Here is a 17,690-nt window from a genome sequence, read left to right as displayed (position 1 = left end):
AGGGGCTTGCAATGCCAACATTCTCTAGCGTAGACAAGATTAGTGAGTAGACTAAACATTAAGAAATAATGCAGGGTCATTCAGCTCTATTTGCCTGATACTGCTGACAGGTCTGAAATGAATTTACCCTCAATGGCCTTCTCTATGCTACAATATTTTTAAATGGTCCTCCATTGCACAAACACTGGTACACAGCTCCACTGGTGATAGCAACGAGGTCACTAGTGTAAACAGGCTCTGAAAGAGGTTAGATAACAAAGAAGTAAAAACCCCTGTTCCCTGTGTACACTAGAGCTCACCCTATTGGTATCACTAGTGGCGGTACACCAGTGCTAGAGCTATACTGGTATATTCCTCTACATTTTTCAGTGTTCGTAAAGCCTAACAGAAGAACAGTATGAATTGATCATTACAGAGGTGTGATTCCTACCTCTATAAGGAGGAAAGGGACATTCTGGCAGCCAGCTTTTCCAAGCAAGAAGCTGTAGGGGATGCAGACTTCATGGTGCACCAACGGGGCGGCTGCAACCAATCTTGTGTAGGTTACACACATCTCTTACAGCAGTCACCATTAAAATATGACATGTAAAGCTTCTAATAAGTCAACCTGCACCTGATGTTTTGCAGTATCCCCCTGCAGTATCCCCCTACACCATGAACACTAGAATAAGATTAATTACTTTATTAATAATAATCATTATTATTTGCATTACCACCTAAGAGCTCAAGCCATGGACCAACGCCCCACAGTGCTAAATGTTATTCGAACAGATGGAATAAACAGTTTACAAATAAATATAAAAGAAGAGAGGACTACTTGCCCATGTGGTATATATAAATATTTTTATACTGACCACTGTTTCACGTCTCGGATTAGGAGATTCCTCTTAGTTCATCTCCTCTTACCCAGAGGAACTGGACAGTATTTTTGCAACAGTGTAGAGGAAAAAAACAGTACTCAGACAATAAAGAGTCAGATTCCAATTTGAAGCAGACAGAAGAGCAATGCAAGTGATCTCTGCTCACCTTAATTCCTAGCAAACATTATTAGATGCATTTAATTATGCTTATTTTCCTTACTGAAATTAAACTAGCATGCTAACTCTACAAATGTTCATATGCATTGCAGTTACCTTGTAAAGCTCTGTTTACTTTCTGTTTTCTCTCTTTGTAATTCTTAAATACTTTTGGTTTCTTATAACCTGACTTGAACTATTCTGCATGGGATACATTCACTGTACCATCCTTCAAAAGAAAGGTAACAACACATGCCTTCCCAAGAGGAAGTCTTCCTAAAGAGTACAAGCAAAAGAAGGCAAAGCAAAGGAAAGATTTGTAATAGCCAAGGTCTGTATAGAGAGGTCTGCTAGAGATGGAATAATGGAACAGAGAACCAACCCCATAAAAACTGTCAAAATACAGGGGGGCTGGAACAACTTGTATAGTGGGGGTGCTGAGAGTCACTGAACCAAACTGTAAACCCTGTATATGATGGAAACCACTCCAAGCCAGGGGGTGCAGCAGCATCACAGGCACCCCTAGTTTCACACCTATGTCCAGATACAGCCTTGGCAAAGGCTAGGCACTCAAAGAAGGGATAGGGCACTTGCCAGCTACTCCTCCCACACCTGGTACTTATCATAATAGCATTGCAATTAGTCCATGTCACTAACATGACAACACTGTAATACCATCGGTGATCTCATATGCAATATGTAATAGCAAATTACAGCAGTCACCAACTATCAAATGGGTGTTCTGTGTTCATTAATTACCCTCTGATCTTAACGTGACTTTTCCTATTAACAGTCAACTGTCACAAAATTTCATATTAATTTAAATGGCAGAGGAGATGAGCTTACATAACATGTGCAACTATAGAGGAAGGAAGAAGGGATAAGGAATAACATATTTAATATTGGTCTCCCCATTCTGCACATGCCTTATCCTTGATCTGCCTCTGTAACAAGCACACTGGCTATTACCCCTAATGAGATTTTGAGCATTACAATGACAATTCTTAGGATCTCCCTGGAGACCATCCAGACTCTGATTAGTTTCTCAAACTGCTCCCACTTCCTAATCTATTTTCCAAAAAAAATTTCCAATAGATGAAAACATTTCTGGGGCCAAATATTTTTTGTAGATACTGTACATCCCCATCTGTTACTTAAAAGGAAAATGTTTAACTCTCTACTCCATTCCCTAGAACAGTGGTCTCCAAAGTGGGGTGCGCAAGAGGATCCTTGGGGGTGCGCGGCAGGAGGAGTGCTATTTTTTATTTTGCTTCGGAAGTTCGGGTGGGAGTCCGAGCGGCTTTTTTTTTTTTTGGCTTCAGCAAAAATGGTAGAGCCAACACGGCAGGGGGTGTGTGCTCAAAATTTTTTTACTGATAGGGGTGCGCAATCAAAAAAGTTTGGAGACCACTGCTCTAGAAGAATGCCAAACATGAAATTCAAAGCCTGATTCTCATTTACACTCAGGGTATGGCTAGGCTGCAATTTGGATAGCATGTGTAGGTATACCCGAGCGAGCTTTGAAAGGGTTCGCTTGCTAAAAATAGCAGTGTCCCCACAGCAGCACAGGTGGCACAATGAACTAGCTGCCTGAGTATGTACCTCAGCAGGACTGTACGTGGGCTGCTAGCCCATGCCACAGCAGCTTCATGTCTATTTTTAGCAAGCTAGCCTGATCCAAGCTAGTGTAGGTCTGGCTACACATGCTGCAATTGTGTCCCCCAAGTACAGCACAGACATATGCTAAGACTGCTTTACCCTACTCTGGTGGCGCAGGGTAAAGCAACCCCCGTGTAAATGAGAATCAGGCACTCATATTCTGCAAACTGCCTGAGTTTCACTTGGTAGATATACATTGGTATTATGGAAATCATCCATAGAGAACTCGGGATCAAATTATAATAAGGCTTCACAGCAAAAATAAATAAAACAGTTTGGGGCTTAAAGAATGCTGAGGCACAGCACAATCTATATTTTATTACTAGTACTACTATTTATTTATATGAGAGTAGTGCTCAATAGCGCTAATCTTCCCATTGTGCTAAGCACTGTGCAAATGCACAGACACAGTCCCAGTTCCAAAGAGTTTAAAGTGGGAGGAATTGCTGGCTGTAAAATAAACAGATGAAAAGGATCCACAATCAGAGCACAACTGCAGTTGCTGCAGCAGAAGAACCTGATGTATAACAAACAGAAACATAAGAAATGGGGAGGGAAATAATCACTTGCTGAGGCCACGTGAGTATGGCTGGCTACAAAAATACTAGGGGTAGATATAGTCCATTTAGCATCATAAAATGACTTTACTACATACCAACTGAAAGGCTATTTTCATTTCTGGACTCACAAAGATGTGGCATTTCTAGGCTCCCACTTGATTGTGCTATTGAAGCTTAGAGAGCTGAAAATGCAAAAGAGCTCATTGAACAGCATTTCAGAAAAACTGTCTTCTTCCCACTCAAAGAAAGGTTAGCTTGTACCAGAAAAGCAGAGTCTGCTAAAAGACACACTCACTAGGATACACAGTATCATTTCCAAATGTCCCTCACAGATGGTTCTCTGTCTGGAAGTGTGATTTTGAAGATACTGGTTGCTCTTCCTCAAAACACAGGAAGAAATACCAAGACAAATTACTGCCACCCATTTAAAGGGAACAATCTATTTGCTAGATAAGTAGTAAATCTACAGGAAGAGCTTCTCTTACTCATAGCTAAAATGCTTCTAACCGTCTGGGGAGGAGAGAGCTGAACTATGTGAAACATGGACGCATATAGGGACTGCTGTGCTGGTAAGGGATCCTGAACAAAGGAAAAGCAATTGTACCAGCAGTTCTACAAGAAAAGTAGGTAAGAATGCTTTGTACCACGTTTTACAGCTTACAAGTTTCAAGCAAGGAAGCCCTATAAACAGTGTGAAATACGGAGTAAAACTACCCAGTCTGGTGATTGTGTAATTACATACTAGCAGTACCCTGCACAATTATAGCAGCTACAAGTTCAAAGAAGTATTATGGATTTGCTAGGCTGCTTCTGCTTGTTCCTCAGCGTGGTTAGGTGCATGTGCAGAGACATCACTTCACAAATCAGGAAGGTGAGTGCCCCTCTTCTTACAATATTGGAAAGACCATACCTAGGACACAGCCTGGGTGCCAACATAAAACCAGGTGCTACAGTATCAGTGACATCTGCAGCGTCTAAGAGCCCACATATTTGAATCAACCAAAACTCAACCACATGTATCCAGAGACCTCCCCACACACCTCAGAGATTTCCATAGACTGCAATTTAAAATCTGCACCTCTGGTGACCTCCTGCTCTTGGGCGTACAAATGATCAATAGGAGTTCTGTATGTGAGCCCAGAGGCCTGGTCCTCCATTGCCCTGCACCATATGGAATCGTTTACATCAGTACAAAGTCAAACAAAATGCTATCCCAAATCAGAATGGTAGCTATCCCCATCAGAATGGTAACATTCACTTTACACTGGTAGAAGCATCTACTCTAGGGACAGGGCCTGGTAATCAGGCCCCACGTGTTATTTTCACAGCTGTCCCATCTTGATGCCCTGCCTTGGATATTCAGGTGAGGACTCTGACACTAACACTAATAGATGGGCAGTGAAAAGGTACAAGACAAGTTTGTATCTCAAGAACCTGTGGCAGGTTATTCAGTGGGAGTAAGGCAATATCCCTATACTGACACTGGCCTCTGGCCCAATAGGTCCTACGTGCCAGTCTCTTTCTACTGCACTCACTTCCATTCCTGAGTCAAATAGCAGTTGTTGAAGAAGTGTGACATCCAGTGGCAAAGGCTTTAAACCTAGAGCCAGTAAAGAATTTTTCAACTAAACTTTTTTTTACCAAAACTGCTGATTCAGCAAAACTGGAACCGTTCACAGGAAAGGGTCAGTTTTGATGAATTTCCCACTTCAAAACATTGTTGAACAATACAGCTTCAGAAAAGTTTCTTTTTTTTTACTTCATTTTTAAATTAAAGTTAATTTAAGGTTAAAAATAAAAAAAGACAATCAAAACAAAATGCTTTGATTTACCTGATCTGAAAAAAACAAACAAACCATAGATTTTAGGTTTGCAAAAATTGTAAAGATTAACTTTTCATCCAGATTTGGAATGTGAACATTTTTCAAACTCTCACAACTCTTTTCCTATCCTTTCTGCCCTGCTCTATTTAAAATCTCAAGCTAGTGCCTGAGATCTGACACCCCAATATTCTGGGCATTCAAAGTCCCCATCCTATATGGCATGGCCACAATCAGAAATTACACAGATCTCATGCTCTGATGAGAAGCCAGGCCTCCCCATCCACAAATGTTAAAGCCAGGGGCACCTTCCTGTGCTAGGAATGAAGGCTTCGGTAATTTGCCTCATCTCAGCTGGTGCAGTGAGAGCTCCCTCCCGTTTCAATCTACTTTAGCCACCGCCAGTCCCCCATTCTTATTGTCTTTTACCCATGGTTTTATCTCCTCCTCCCACCTACCTTGATTACCAAAATGTCACTGACTAATGTCCTTCCACACTACACTCCCACACCGTTCCCAGACCATAGTTCTAAGCCAGTCCACTTGCAAACTCAAAGGGTTTTGAACAATCACACTCCTCCCATCTCAGAACAAATGCCCCCCCTAAACAATTAACAGAAAAATCCCCCTAACAATCAACTTTTCCCTTCAAGGAAGAAAGCCCAGCTGCTGGTGGAGATCAACCTTCTGATCCCTTTCCACAGTTCCCCTTTCCTGCTGCTCTCCATACCCCAATACCTCCACCTATCTCTATCAGCAACCACAGGCAGCCAGGCCCCAGCACACTTTGATTCAGGATCTCTACTACTGAGTCCCCTCTAGTTCCTACAAGCAATCCTTCATTGTCACCCCTGTTATGACCAACTGCTTATCTGAAGACAGAGTAAACTCCCCAGATAACTGCAATCTGGGACCCTCAGGCTTAGTCCCAGGTGGAGTGGTTCAAAGTACTCCACCGCCATCCTGTTTCCCTGGCCACACCAGCTCTGCCAACATTCTGACAACCCCTTCTCCAGATTGTCCCATCACTGCTGGAAACTCGTTACTGTTCTCAGGGCTGGCTCTGACTTTTTTTTGCCACCCCAAGCAAAAAAAAAAAAATTGGGGGCAGCCAGAATGGCTAGGGTGCAGGGGGACTTCCGGCGCTGCAGACGTGCCCCGGCTAGCGGGGGAGAAGGGGAAGGAGCGGGGGGAGAGAGAGAAGAGGGCGGCCAGGGCTTCAGCGGGGCGCTTGCCACGCAGCCCCGACCGCTGCGCCGCCTGCCGGGAGGGCTCCGCACACTCCAGTCGGCGGGGAGGGAAGGACGTGGGCTGCCCTGCCGGGCTTGCTACAGACCTGGCACCAGCTGGGGCAGATGGAGCGCGCAGCCTGCTCCCAGAAGAGTGCTCCCCTCCTCCGCGCCGCTGCCCCCTACAGGGCTGCCAGATCGGCAAACAAAACAAAACAAAGCGGCCATGCCGCCCTAGGATTGGGCAGAATGCCGCCCCACAGAATCTGCTGCCCCAAGCACGAGCTTGCTTGGCTGGTGCCTGGAGCCGGCCCTGACTGTTCTGCTCTCAGCTGCTTCTACGACTTCCACCACACAGGCTCCTTGAAAAGCAGCAGCCATCTTACCTTGATTCATCACTGTACGATGAGAACAGGCAAGCCTTCTCCAATGGGCTGTGGAAGAATATCCTACGGGAAGCAGCAGAAGCCCCATTGCTTGAGTAATTTAAAACTGAAAAAAAAAAAAAGGTTGAATATACTGGTTGGAACAAGCCTCCATTGGCAGGCGATAGCCTAGATATCAGAACTGGTTGTTCTATAGGAACAGGCAAAACTGCTATTTTTAGCAGTGATAACAGAGCAGCATCGCACACTCCAGGCCTTAACCTGCTTGCATTGACTTCAGCTCCCTATGCTTCTGATATACTTTGACCTTTAATCAGCAAAATTCACCCTGCTGTGAAGTCACTGAAATCAGCAGTTAGATGGTTATGCCTATGTTCCACAAAAATGTGTGCCTGTGACAGGGTTTCTCATTGCACAGGCAATATTTTCAGGTGACAAATTGTGGAAGGTGTTACACAACATGGTCTGCAAAATCCTCAATGAAAAATTAAAGATGCATGTGCTGGCTGGCTCCGGCTGTGCTCTGCTCAGGATTTCATAGAAGTTCACGAGGAATTTATCTGTCAAAATTTGAAATACACATTAAATCTGACAAGAACTGCAGGATAGGGGCCAACATCTGCAAAAATGAGCATATTTTACTGATATTTACAACAAACTTTTGAAATAGGATATTTAGCCAGCATCTTCATTTTGTGAAGCTATTGAATATAGTAGTATATCTAGGTATTCTCCTACAAAAAGAAAAAATTGTTAGAGCTCATACTGCTAAAATGCATAACCCACCAACCCAAACTGTAACAAGCAAGTAGTTAAGTCAATCAACACTCCACTTACCAGTTCCCTATCTCAACTTCCACTACCTCCTTCCATCGTCCACACTCAACCGCACAGCCTTAACTCCAATGTCACACTTTTCCACATACAAATAACACACCATAGACTTCACCGTTGTGTATAGGGAATATATCTTAATTTAGCTGAGGTCAGAGATCAAGCTGTATGTGTGGGTGTGACTGTGAGGGACTGCATACATGCATTGGGGTTGTATGCTGCAATTGAAAATGACTTTGCTTTGGAGCTATGTCTGTAGGGCTGAATCCCCTCTCACTTGGACTGGCATAAATCAGGGCTACTGGAGCCAACGGAGTTACACAGGTGCAAAACTGGAATTAGTGAGAGGAGAATCAAGCCCAGTATGTTTGTATATCATGATGTGTGGGTGATAAGGCCTGTGAATTGAGTGTGTATTATCTAACTGGTGAATTCCTTGTTTTTTACTGATCACCTTGATAGGAAATTAACTTAACTAACTACCGTATAAGTTAGTTATATGTTTTTTGTGGGGGCAATAACTATTATTTAATCAATATGGACTGTTTACTCATCTTACTGATGAAATTAAAGAATGCTATAGGGAAGAAGGTAAACTAAGTTTTTCAGGATAGGTGCAATATTTTATGTGTATTTTTGCTACTTTAAAGCATCACATACAGTGCTATCTGAATAATACAAAAAAGTTTTAAAATATAATGACACAATTTCGGGCACTTTTAGAAATGCTCTGAGATGACAATACCAACAATGAATATCTTCCTGTGCTGTGGAATAAAACAATATGATGTTCATAAGTTTATATGGTATACTTTTTATTTTCAAATAAAATACAAAAATACAATTAAATTCAACCTGAATACAACCGAGAACACAAAAATGACTGAAATACGGAAGTGGACACTCAGCAGATGAATAGACCTCCGTGCAGAGTAAGGTCTTTACTGGGGTTGAAAATAAGTTAGTTATAATTTAACAAAGTTGTGACCATCTGAAGGTGGTTCATCCTGTGCAGAGCATAGCGTTTGGTTACATGTACGTGCAGCTTGGAACACATGCTTTTCACTGAAGACTCTCGAGCAGCAACCTGCTTTGCCTGCCTACTTACTGCATCGTGATCTGGATATTCACTTCCTTGCCCAGGCAGGAAACCCAGCTATTAAAAAGTGAGAGAATATAGAATAAAAAACAGACATATTTAGTATTTTCCTTTTAAGGTCCTGATCCTGCAAACATATATACACATGCCAGCAGGATTTGGCTGGGATGTACTGAAAACTATTGGGCTCCATAGCAGAAATATGCAAAAATTAAATATTTTCTGTAAACCCCTTGTCTGTGTAGAATGGGTCATTTCTAACATAACTGCAGGGACAAGCACATTATTAATTATTATATTACACTCATTCCAAAGTTCTTCCTTGGGCTGGAGGCATGGCTGTGCTACGGGCTCTACAAGCAGCCAAGAGAGTCTAAAGGCCTGATCCAAGCTCGCTGGAGTCCTGCCATGCCTTCGGTGTTCTTTGAATAGTCAGGGGTGTGACCAGCAGGAGGAGATCAGAGGTGGGTGACAGGTGACAGCACCAGGAGCAGACCTGGGTTCTTTTGTTTTCGGCCTCCCCAGGTGGACGCAGACCAGCAACGAGCCCCAACGGGAGACCAGCCTGGGTCTGTTCAGGGCTTGTGACCCAGACTTGCTTCCTGCCCCGCCGGGAGTGGGTGGCGCCCCGGCGAGAAGTGCCAGGAATGGGGCCCTCCAGCTGGCTGGGGCTCTCCTGCGGCTGCAGCAGAGCAGGGGCTCCCCGCCGCAGCCGCGTCCCTCCCCTAGGCCCATGGCAGCGGCGTCCTTGGTGCCCAGTTGCAAGCGGCTCCCCACCTTGGGCGCCTCTTTGCAGCCAGAGCGGCTGCGGCACCTGGGTGCGCTGGGCCACGGGCGGCGCCGGCGGGGAGCGCTCTGAGCAGCCGAGCCGGCCGGGCAGCGAGGAGCTGCTGACGGCGGCGGAGAAGCGGATCGTGGCGCTGCACCAGGAGGCCTGCGCGGTGAGTCCCCCGCGCTTCCTGCTCGGGCCCGCGGGGCGCTGCTTGTGCATCGCCTCACCGCTCCGGGCTGCTCCCAGGCGGGCCCGCGGGGCTGGAGGCGGCCCAGACAGGCGGCGTGCTGCAGGCTAGGGCTCCCTGCGGACCCGCTCCCCTGCTGCAGCGGCTAATGGGCGGCGGGGGCGGCCCGGGGCTGCTCAGTGCCGCGCACGCTGGCAGCTTTGCCTGGCCCTCTGCAGCCAGCCCCATGGAAGTGCATGGACAGGTTGGCTTTCCCGGGCCTCTCCCTCAGCCTGAGCTGGGGGCATGCCGGGGTCGGCCCAACACCGTGTCCCAAGCACCGGCGTGTGGCCTGGATATGTAGGGAAAGGGGGGAGGAGGCGGGCTAAGGCAGTTGGATGAGCGCAGCGAGCTGCTCTCGGGGCTGGCTGCGGTCACAAGGAAGAAGTGGAAGTGCATGGACAACCGAGAGAGTGACAGGAGCTCCGTGTCCCGGCAACACTTGTGCCACATTAACGATCAGTGACTGTCTTGCCCTTTCAACTTCCCCGGGGTTGCTGTGGCCGGGGGTCCTTTTGGGGTATTTCATAGCGATGGCCTTTCTAGCCCGAACTTCTCTGCACAGAAGTATTGGCACGTGCCTCTGCGCGATCAGAGATGGCCATTTGCTCACAAGACGCTGCCTGGTGCAACGGGAACTGTAAAGAGAATAAAGTCACAAAACCCCACAGGAAACCAGAGAAGCCTTTCGAGCGCGCTCCCAGTTCCATCATTTTGTAGGGTTGGGGCAAGTCCCGGAAGGCCTGGGACAAAGAGAACAATTAAGACAGCAAAAGCGAAATCTTTCCGGAGAGGGGCAGCAGTCCCCAGACAGAAAGCTCATGCAGCGCCTGAGTGAGCCATGTTACCTGCACACTGGGGACTTACAGCACTAGATCTTAGTTATTGATTATGTCAGGGAGAAATATGTCCAAAAATAACAACGTGGTGATACAGTGCAACTCTTGGACGCCCAGCAAACTGCCCAGTGCTGGTAGCCTGAACACCAAATGTGTATTTACCCAGCCTTGGGGCCTGACAAACTAGCTTGTATTTCTAGCTTTTATGGAATGCTCGGGTGTTTTGCAGGAAGGGAAATATGTCCCGATAACAGCCTCAAGGCAGATAGGGTGCCGACATGCGAAGTGACTCTCTCCTTCCATCTCCAACTCCGGCATTGACATGATTAATAACCGCTCCGCTCCCCTTTGCACGCGGAGAGCTGCTGAGCTGGTACCTCAGCTCCCATACCGGAGGGCGGAGGAAAGTGGGGCAGCCTTGCTTTGTTTTGTTTTCTGGAGAGATGGAAGCAACCTGCTGTAATTGTGCGTGGGGCTCATCACTAGCGGTAGGGACAGCATACATTAGACAGGAGCCCACCATGGAAGGCCCATGAGAACCTGCAGTAAATACCGAGTCTGTAGCAATAAGTGGCCTCCGCCTCCTCTCCCCCTGCTCTAGACAACGCACGCTGTTTGCAACGCATGGCGAACGCTTGGCCCTTTCCCCCTTTTCCCACGGATGTGCATCTCCGAGCACCTTGTGCTGCGCGCCTCTCTGCAGCGGCCTCTTCCACCGCCAGCAGTCGCTGAGTTTGCCTGGACAGCCATTGGGCCGATTCTGTTCCGGTTGCGGAGTTTTGCCATTGCCTCCAGCGAGATCGGTCCCAGCAGGAGATTCCCACTGAGGAATTCCCCCATTCCTAGGCAGCTGCCCGCCGGAGGGTCACATGGCAGTTGTAGGCATTCAGCATGGTTACAGTAAATGGCCATAACGTGGGCATGGAACAGTCCCGCGGCTAGATTTCCCACCTGCCTTCCCTTTCGCAGGCGGCTGGCTCTCTGCCTTTGCGCCATTAGTGATGGCTGATGTTTAGCAGGTTTTCTGGACCAGTTTTAAAAATACCTTTGGGCTTCGCTTCTTTGTGTTAGTCCGTCCGCTATCTCAGGGGCTGCAGGCAAACACCAGGGAATGTGCCCCTTTACGGATGCACTGGCGCAACAGAACAGGGAAGCAAAGGAGTTGATTTGCTTACACTTTTGAAATGTGCAGCTCCAGCTTAACTCAGGGAGCGTTATCTTTGCTCTCCAAAACGTAGCAGTGACGTATTTGGTGTCGAACATTTTAAAGCTATGTCCATACCGGCAAAGACACGATCCAAAACCCTGGCATCTTAACATTTCCGCTGGCTATAAGCATTGTTGCAATTGCAAAGGCCACTAGCTGGAAATGACAATCAAAAAGTGACCTAAATATTAAAAGATGATATCTTGCTACCACACAGCTTTGTCCAGCACCAGAGGCGGATGCCAGCCAAGTATTTACGTTCCCTCCAATATAAAATAGTTTAACAGTTGCATCATGTTTGCAAATTGCAGTTATACTTTTTAGCGTCAAAGCTGGCGTGATGAAAGTTGCTTGTGATCAAGCAGCACTTGAAAGCAGCAGAAGGTGTCAACATTTTATAACCATTTTAAACAATAATTTACAATGTAATCAAAACTCAAGAACATTTAGAAAGGGAAAAGAATGTGGCATAAAAAAATCCAAAAGTGTATAATGTCTAAAGTGAACAGGAAGAGTGTAAATGGCACATTCTCTTAGACCTTTTTCTGGAAGCATAAATACAGCATCATACATTTACACTTCCTTATCATTCGAAGTGTAAATGCAACTTCAACCTGGGTGTGAAAGTCCATTTTCTTCTAAAAAGCTTAGAATAATGTAGAGACTATATAAAATATCTCTAAGGAAATGAATGGCGAAGGCTGAATCTATGGCTATGTTAAAATATGCACTGCTGATGCTCTATTACTTCCCCAAATCGGTTTATTTGTCAGTTCTGTCTGAGTTACAGAGTATAAGGGTCAGATTATAATAGTTGAACTGGTTTCAGTTAAGCAGTTGGATTTTAGGGAGATAATGTCAAAGCATTTCCAGTTTGAAACCACAAAGAGATGAAGACTATATAGAATTGAGGTTGACTCTGTTTTGGGTGGTTCTTTTTAAGGCTGGCCTGCAAAACTATGTGGATCCAGTTACTGGCTATTTAGTGTTCACCAAAGTTGCCCACTTGCAGAGAGGTAAATGCTGTGGTTCTGCATGCAGACATGTGAGTATGAAATCCTTGCTTTGCAGCATTAAAATAACTTTGAAAAATATTTTAAATGCTGGCATTAGGAAAAGCTAGCAAGCTATCTGGCATGTTTCACTGTGAAATTTAGACTAGCCAAGGACAATAAGTCCAGGAAAGGTCACTGAGGGATTTTCTTAACGTTAAAATAGAATGTTGCAACATTTCAGGTTAACATTATCTCCTTGAACTGCTAGGAGAATTTCACAGGAGTTATTTAATAGACTGTTGTTTTATATAAGTCATGTTCTCGTTGGCAAGTGCAAGATGCCTATGAAAAGAACCAGCATGACAGAAAGTCTATTGAGAGCAAACTTTCTCCTTTTAAAGAAATGAACTAACATAACCGACATATTTTGCCACAAATGTAGTTTAGTTTTCTAGAATTATGTTGAAGGGTCAGTTTTCTAGTCTGACTGAGAAGTATCAAACTATGTGGGGTACGGTGGAATATTGTGTGATTTTTATAATAATAGGACTTCGTGTTGGTATTTTCTGAATACCATTTAGAAATCGAAGTTGTGCAGTGTGAGAAGGTGATATTTTGTAATTTGCACACTGAGCACAATCCCGCTTCCATTGAAGTAAATAGCAAAAGTCCCGTAGCTTTCAATGGCTGACAAGATCAGGCCCATAATAATATGTTGATCAAATTCACCTTACTCAGGCGAGTAGTGTTTGACGCCCCAGGTGGGTAACATATATTTCCCCTTAGTAAATTTAGTTATTAGAACATGCTTTAAAGAACAGCGCACGAAAAAAGAGGGAAGGAGGGAAACAACCGCGTAATTTACAGTTCAAATGTGCACTGCTCACTTCTAGTTCCTCTTTGGCTTCTTAGTTGAAAAAGTTTTCTTATACCACTATTGCGGTGTGAAATTCGTGAGTGATGATGCCAAAGACTCACTCTTTGATGAAAACTCATTAAGTACTTTTAAAAAGAGAGAGTCAACTGGTAAGACGTTTGAAAACAAATTTAAAATTATCAGGAAATGTTTACACTTATTACAGACAACATTGAAAGGCTAGAATGTTATTGTCCTGGCTGCCCCTTTGCCTTGCTCGGAGCTCAGTTATGCAGAACATTTTGCAATAATGCACCAACTAAAGAAGTTTAAGGGGGTGGGGGGACAGATTGGTTTGGTCAGTCAAATTCTTCGAGTTGGAAGGACATATTTAGGAAATGGTTCTTGGGCACTAATTAGGACCATTTGCTTGGGGTTGCCATTATTTTCCTGTTAGTCTGGAGGGCACAATAGATCAAATGATTTATATAATATAATTAACAATTCTTCTTTAAACGTAGCAGGGTTGAGCTTTTTCTTACTGATTGCTAAGTAATGCAATAATGACTTGTTTTATTTCTTCTGCAGTGTCCATATGATCAAACTAACGTAAAAGACCCGTCCAAAAAGAAGCGGTTCAATTCATTTTTTTATACTTGACGATCAGTGCATTTGCCATCTACGATGCAGAAACCTAAGCCAGGATCAGTTCTTTGTGGCTTCGACTGCATTAATATTGGCATTCCTTTTATTGATGCTGGGTTATTTGAATACATTTCAATTGTAATAAAAACCAAGCTAAACCGTGTGTGCCTGGGTGTTTCAGATGCTACATTATTAGTGATACTCCTTTCCCTTTCCTTAGCGTTATAAATCCACGTTCCAAACTGAGACCACGATTAATTTCGCTGTAAAATCAAGAATACGGGTGCAGGTAGTACTCAGATTACCATCGCTTTACTTAACACTGCTACTGTATACACCGTAAATCACTTCAAGAGATGTTGTTGATTTTGGTAGTAAATAGAGGAGTTTCAATTATTTTTTTTTATTTACATCACTGAATGCCATGTGTAACCTACAAGAATGCCCAAGAAGTGTAATCCCATTGCAAAACGGTTTTATTCTAGCAGTAAGAATATAAAAGACCATATATTTTATTTCGTTATATTGTGTGAATCAAAGCCATTCTTTAGGAAAGTCTGTTTGGAGCACGGCCCATACTATTTTATCACATCATGCTGACATTCGAAGATCGTTAGATAGGCCATTAAAAAAATTAGTCTGAACTGAAGTATCACTGACACCGAGAGTAGCATTAAACCCAGATCGAACCACAGCATCAAGCTTTCACCTCCATCAATTCCTCCGCCACTCTGGTCCAAGGAGAACGAAGACAAATGTGTCATTACCAAGTCCATCTGCCATTCAATGAAACATCGTAGCATCGTTAAGGGTGGCAAAGCACACACAGAACCAAACATCGATCTTTCCACTCCATGGAAAAGGGTGATTGTTGCCATCACCTTGAGGTAAAAATCAAAGGAGGCTTCCTGACAGACTCATTACAAGGTAAAGTCTCTGGAACTGAAAGGAGGGGCAGTGGGGGTCCCACAGATGCGTTTGAGTTTCTGAATAATTTAACTTCTGTGTATTTGATTGAACATCAGTCTGTTTGGTGTCCAAATTAGCAAGTGCCTTTGAAAAGACGAGAGAACTATGTTTGCAAACATAAAATGAAATGTAAAATATCCTACAAATATTCATGAGCACCCAGGAGGTACTTAACTGTTGTATGATAGAAGACATCTAACTACGACATCTCAGCTTTCTTTTATTTAGTTTTGTTTTAGTTTTAAGTCCTGTTCTATTTCCCATGAACGTTGTTGGTATCTTGACTATTGTATTTTTGTCTCTTTCTCATGAGGAGTAAATAGCCCCCAAATATTCCTGATTAAGATTTCCATTGATCACTGTATGTTTCCAACAAACAAACCCCCACCAAGTACCTGACAAATATCTTTAAGATCGAGATGGCTCCCTTCCTACCTACCTCCCCTCAAATATGATGTGCGAGCTGGGTTATTTGTAGGCAGTGATTGGACATTTAGCTATCATGATGTTATCTGAGAACTCCAAGATGGACATTGCATCTTAGAAAAAGGACAGGAGGGGGAATATGGTTACCCTTAGCTGTTGTAATAAACCGAAAGACTTCCCTTCTCCTCCCCATTTGTGGATTGTGAAGCACCCGGAGTCTATTTAAACGGGAAACTATTGTCAGTTGTTTGGTGTCCCAGTTCGGTCCACTTCAGCTTTGGTTGAACGAAATGGCTTGAAACCCATCCTAGAAAGCTCCCTATGCAGCCTCCCAGATGCTAAGATTTAGATCGTTTGAACGTCAGCGCAGCCTTCTGGTAACATTAAACATCCAAATGGATTTCGTTTGCGTATTAATATCATCCCTTATACATTAAGATGGGAGAGCAGCAGTTCAGAGCTAAATTCCATTTGCCTCGGTTTAGTAATTGGATCTAAATGAACATTCACGTCTGGCAAGTAAATAGACTGAAGCCACATTAAACAGAATGTGTACAAATAGCTGAAAGTCCTTGGAATCACCGTTCTAGCAAATAGTAAATTAATGTTTAGTGTTATTAGGGGTGTTTAGATAGCCCCACGTCTGCATGCAAATACATAGAGGGAGATTTTTATTGCAGGGAAATGGAGGCGTAAAAATCCTAAATGAACTGATCTGCTGCACTTAAAAGTATCCAAAGGTAGAATCTCATCAGTTTTGTGGCTCGGGGAATCAAATGGTAGTTACTATAATTTAAGGATCCACAAGCAACTGGTTCCCCTTGTGTCAACATAGGGGGATCCATCGTTCTTCGTTATCTTATTAGCAGGAGAATTTCCAATGTAAGGTCTAGTTATGTCATCTCCACAGCAATAATAACAATGAAATAAAGCATGACATTATTTAGGCATGACGCAGCAGGTAGCTTATTATAAGCCTTGCATACTCCTCTGCCTCCTGCTCCCATTAGGGCGTCGGTAATTGGAATAAGATATATATATATATATATATCTAATATTTTCTAAACGAAATCGTTAGATGGGGAAAATGCATCGAAGGTTCCTTTGGATGCGTTTTGCGTATGGAAAGGGCAATACATCTGGCCATATAAACTGCTGGAGCTCACTTTATAATGGAATCTCTCTTTGCCCCCTTTCTATTTTGTGAGAGGAACAATGCTTCTTATAAAGTTGCTAATGCAGACTGGCAATAGCCTGGCAATAGCAGCAATACATTGGTCATGGGGCAAGAAAAAGGCCCTTCGAAGTAAACAGAAAAGATACAGAAGGTGCAGGTGTCCCAAGAAGATTCAAAATAGAACAAGCCCACTTAAATCTATCTTTATCTATCTCTCTATTCGTGCACACGGCCAATTTCAAGGCAGATACAGAGATGCCGTTGCTGTGATTAAAGCTCTTCAGTATTAAGGATTGTTCTTGCCGTTGGCTAGGCTGGCTTTAAACTCCCTGGTTGTAAGTGGATTCGATGAAAAACTTTTTAAAAACGTGTCACCACCATGCATATTATGAAAGTAAAATAGACCTGCGGCTCCTTAATGTCAATAAGTCAAACTTCGTGTATTTATTTTTTATCACCCGCCCACAAAATACCCATCCTGCAAAAAAGATTGCGACGCTTTTAGTATTATAGCACTTTAATTACTTTCCCTCCTTGACACCTGCTTAATCAGTCACTTCAGATGAGTTGCTGTAACACGAGATCGCGGTATTTACTGCAGGTCCAAGTTAAAATACTATGGGAACTGAAATTAACAAGCCTTCCCCGAATGTCACCCCTGAAACTCTGATTTCAAGCGTTCAGCATGACATTTCCATGCATTATTATATAAGCCATCTAGCTATTTGTAAGGACCGGAGAGAGAGAGATTAAATACACCAGGAGCGGAGCCTTCACCAACCGTGGGATTACTGACGAGATTCCCATTTTAAAGAACACGCTGAAAGTCGTGGCGTGGAGAGGAACACTTCAGTGACACGATGCTATTATTTTGTCTGCAGCATGAACTCGGTTCACACCAGCAGCTGTTTGTTGACAACTACCACCACAACTGCCAGAGTCTAGGCAAACTAGGGGATTTGCTGAACTGCCAAA

At 43.9% G+C, this 17,690-nt stretch overlaps 1 protein-coding gene across 1 annotated transcript; it reads left to right on the top strand.

Moving 5' to 3' along the window:
- The first annotated feature begins 8,041 nt into the window (after positions 1 to 8,041).
- Positions 8,042 to 14,306, top strand: C8H1orf53 (chromosome 8 C1orf53 homolog). Its single transcript, XM_005304349.4, has 4 exons — positions 8,042 to 8,095; positions 9,086 to 9,544; positions 12,591 to 12,692; positions 14,087 to 14,306. Exons 1-4 carry the CDS (start codon positions 8,042 to 8,044, stop codon positions 14,156 to 14,158), a joined length of 687 nt encoding a protein of 228 aa, XP_005304406.2. The 3' UTR covers positions 14,159 to 14,306.
- The last annotated feature ends 3,384 nt before the right edge of the window (positions 14,307 to 17,690 follow it).

The sequence above is a fragment of the Chrysemys picta genome, chromosome 8 (assembly GCF_011386835.1).
Source record: "Chrysemys picta bellii isolate R12L10 chromosome 8, ASM1138683v2, whole genome shotgun sequence".
NCBI lineage: Eukaryota > Metazoa > Chordata > Testudines > Emydidae > Chrysemys > Chrysemys picta.
This window is presented reverse-complemented; position numbering and strand designations above follow the sequence as displayed.

Excerpts from the sequence above, each read along its gene's own strand:
- C8H1orf53 (XM_005304349.4), top strand. The coding sequence starts at position 8,042 with ATGGACTGTTTACTCATCTTACTGATGAAATTAAAGAATGCTATAGGG. Across the intron at positions 8,096-9,085 it reads AGAATGCTATAGGGAAGAAG|CACCAGGAGCAGACCTGGGT; the intron begins GTAAACTAAGTT and ends GACAGGTGACAG. Across the intron at positions 9,545-12,590 it reads TGCACCAGGAGGCCTGCGCG|GCTGGCCTGCAAAACTATGT; the intron begins GTGAGTCCCCCG and ends GTTCTTTTTAAG.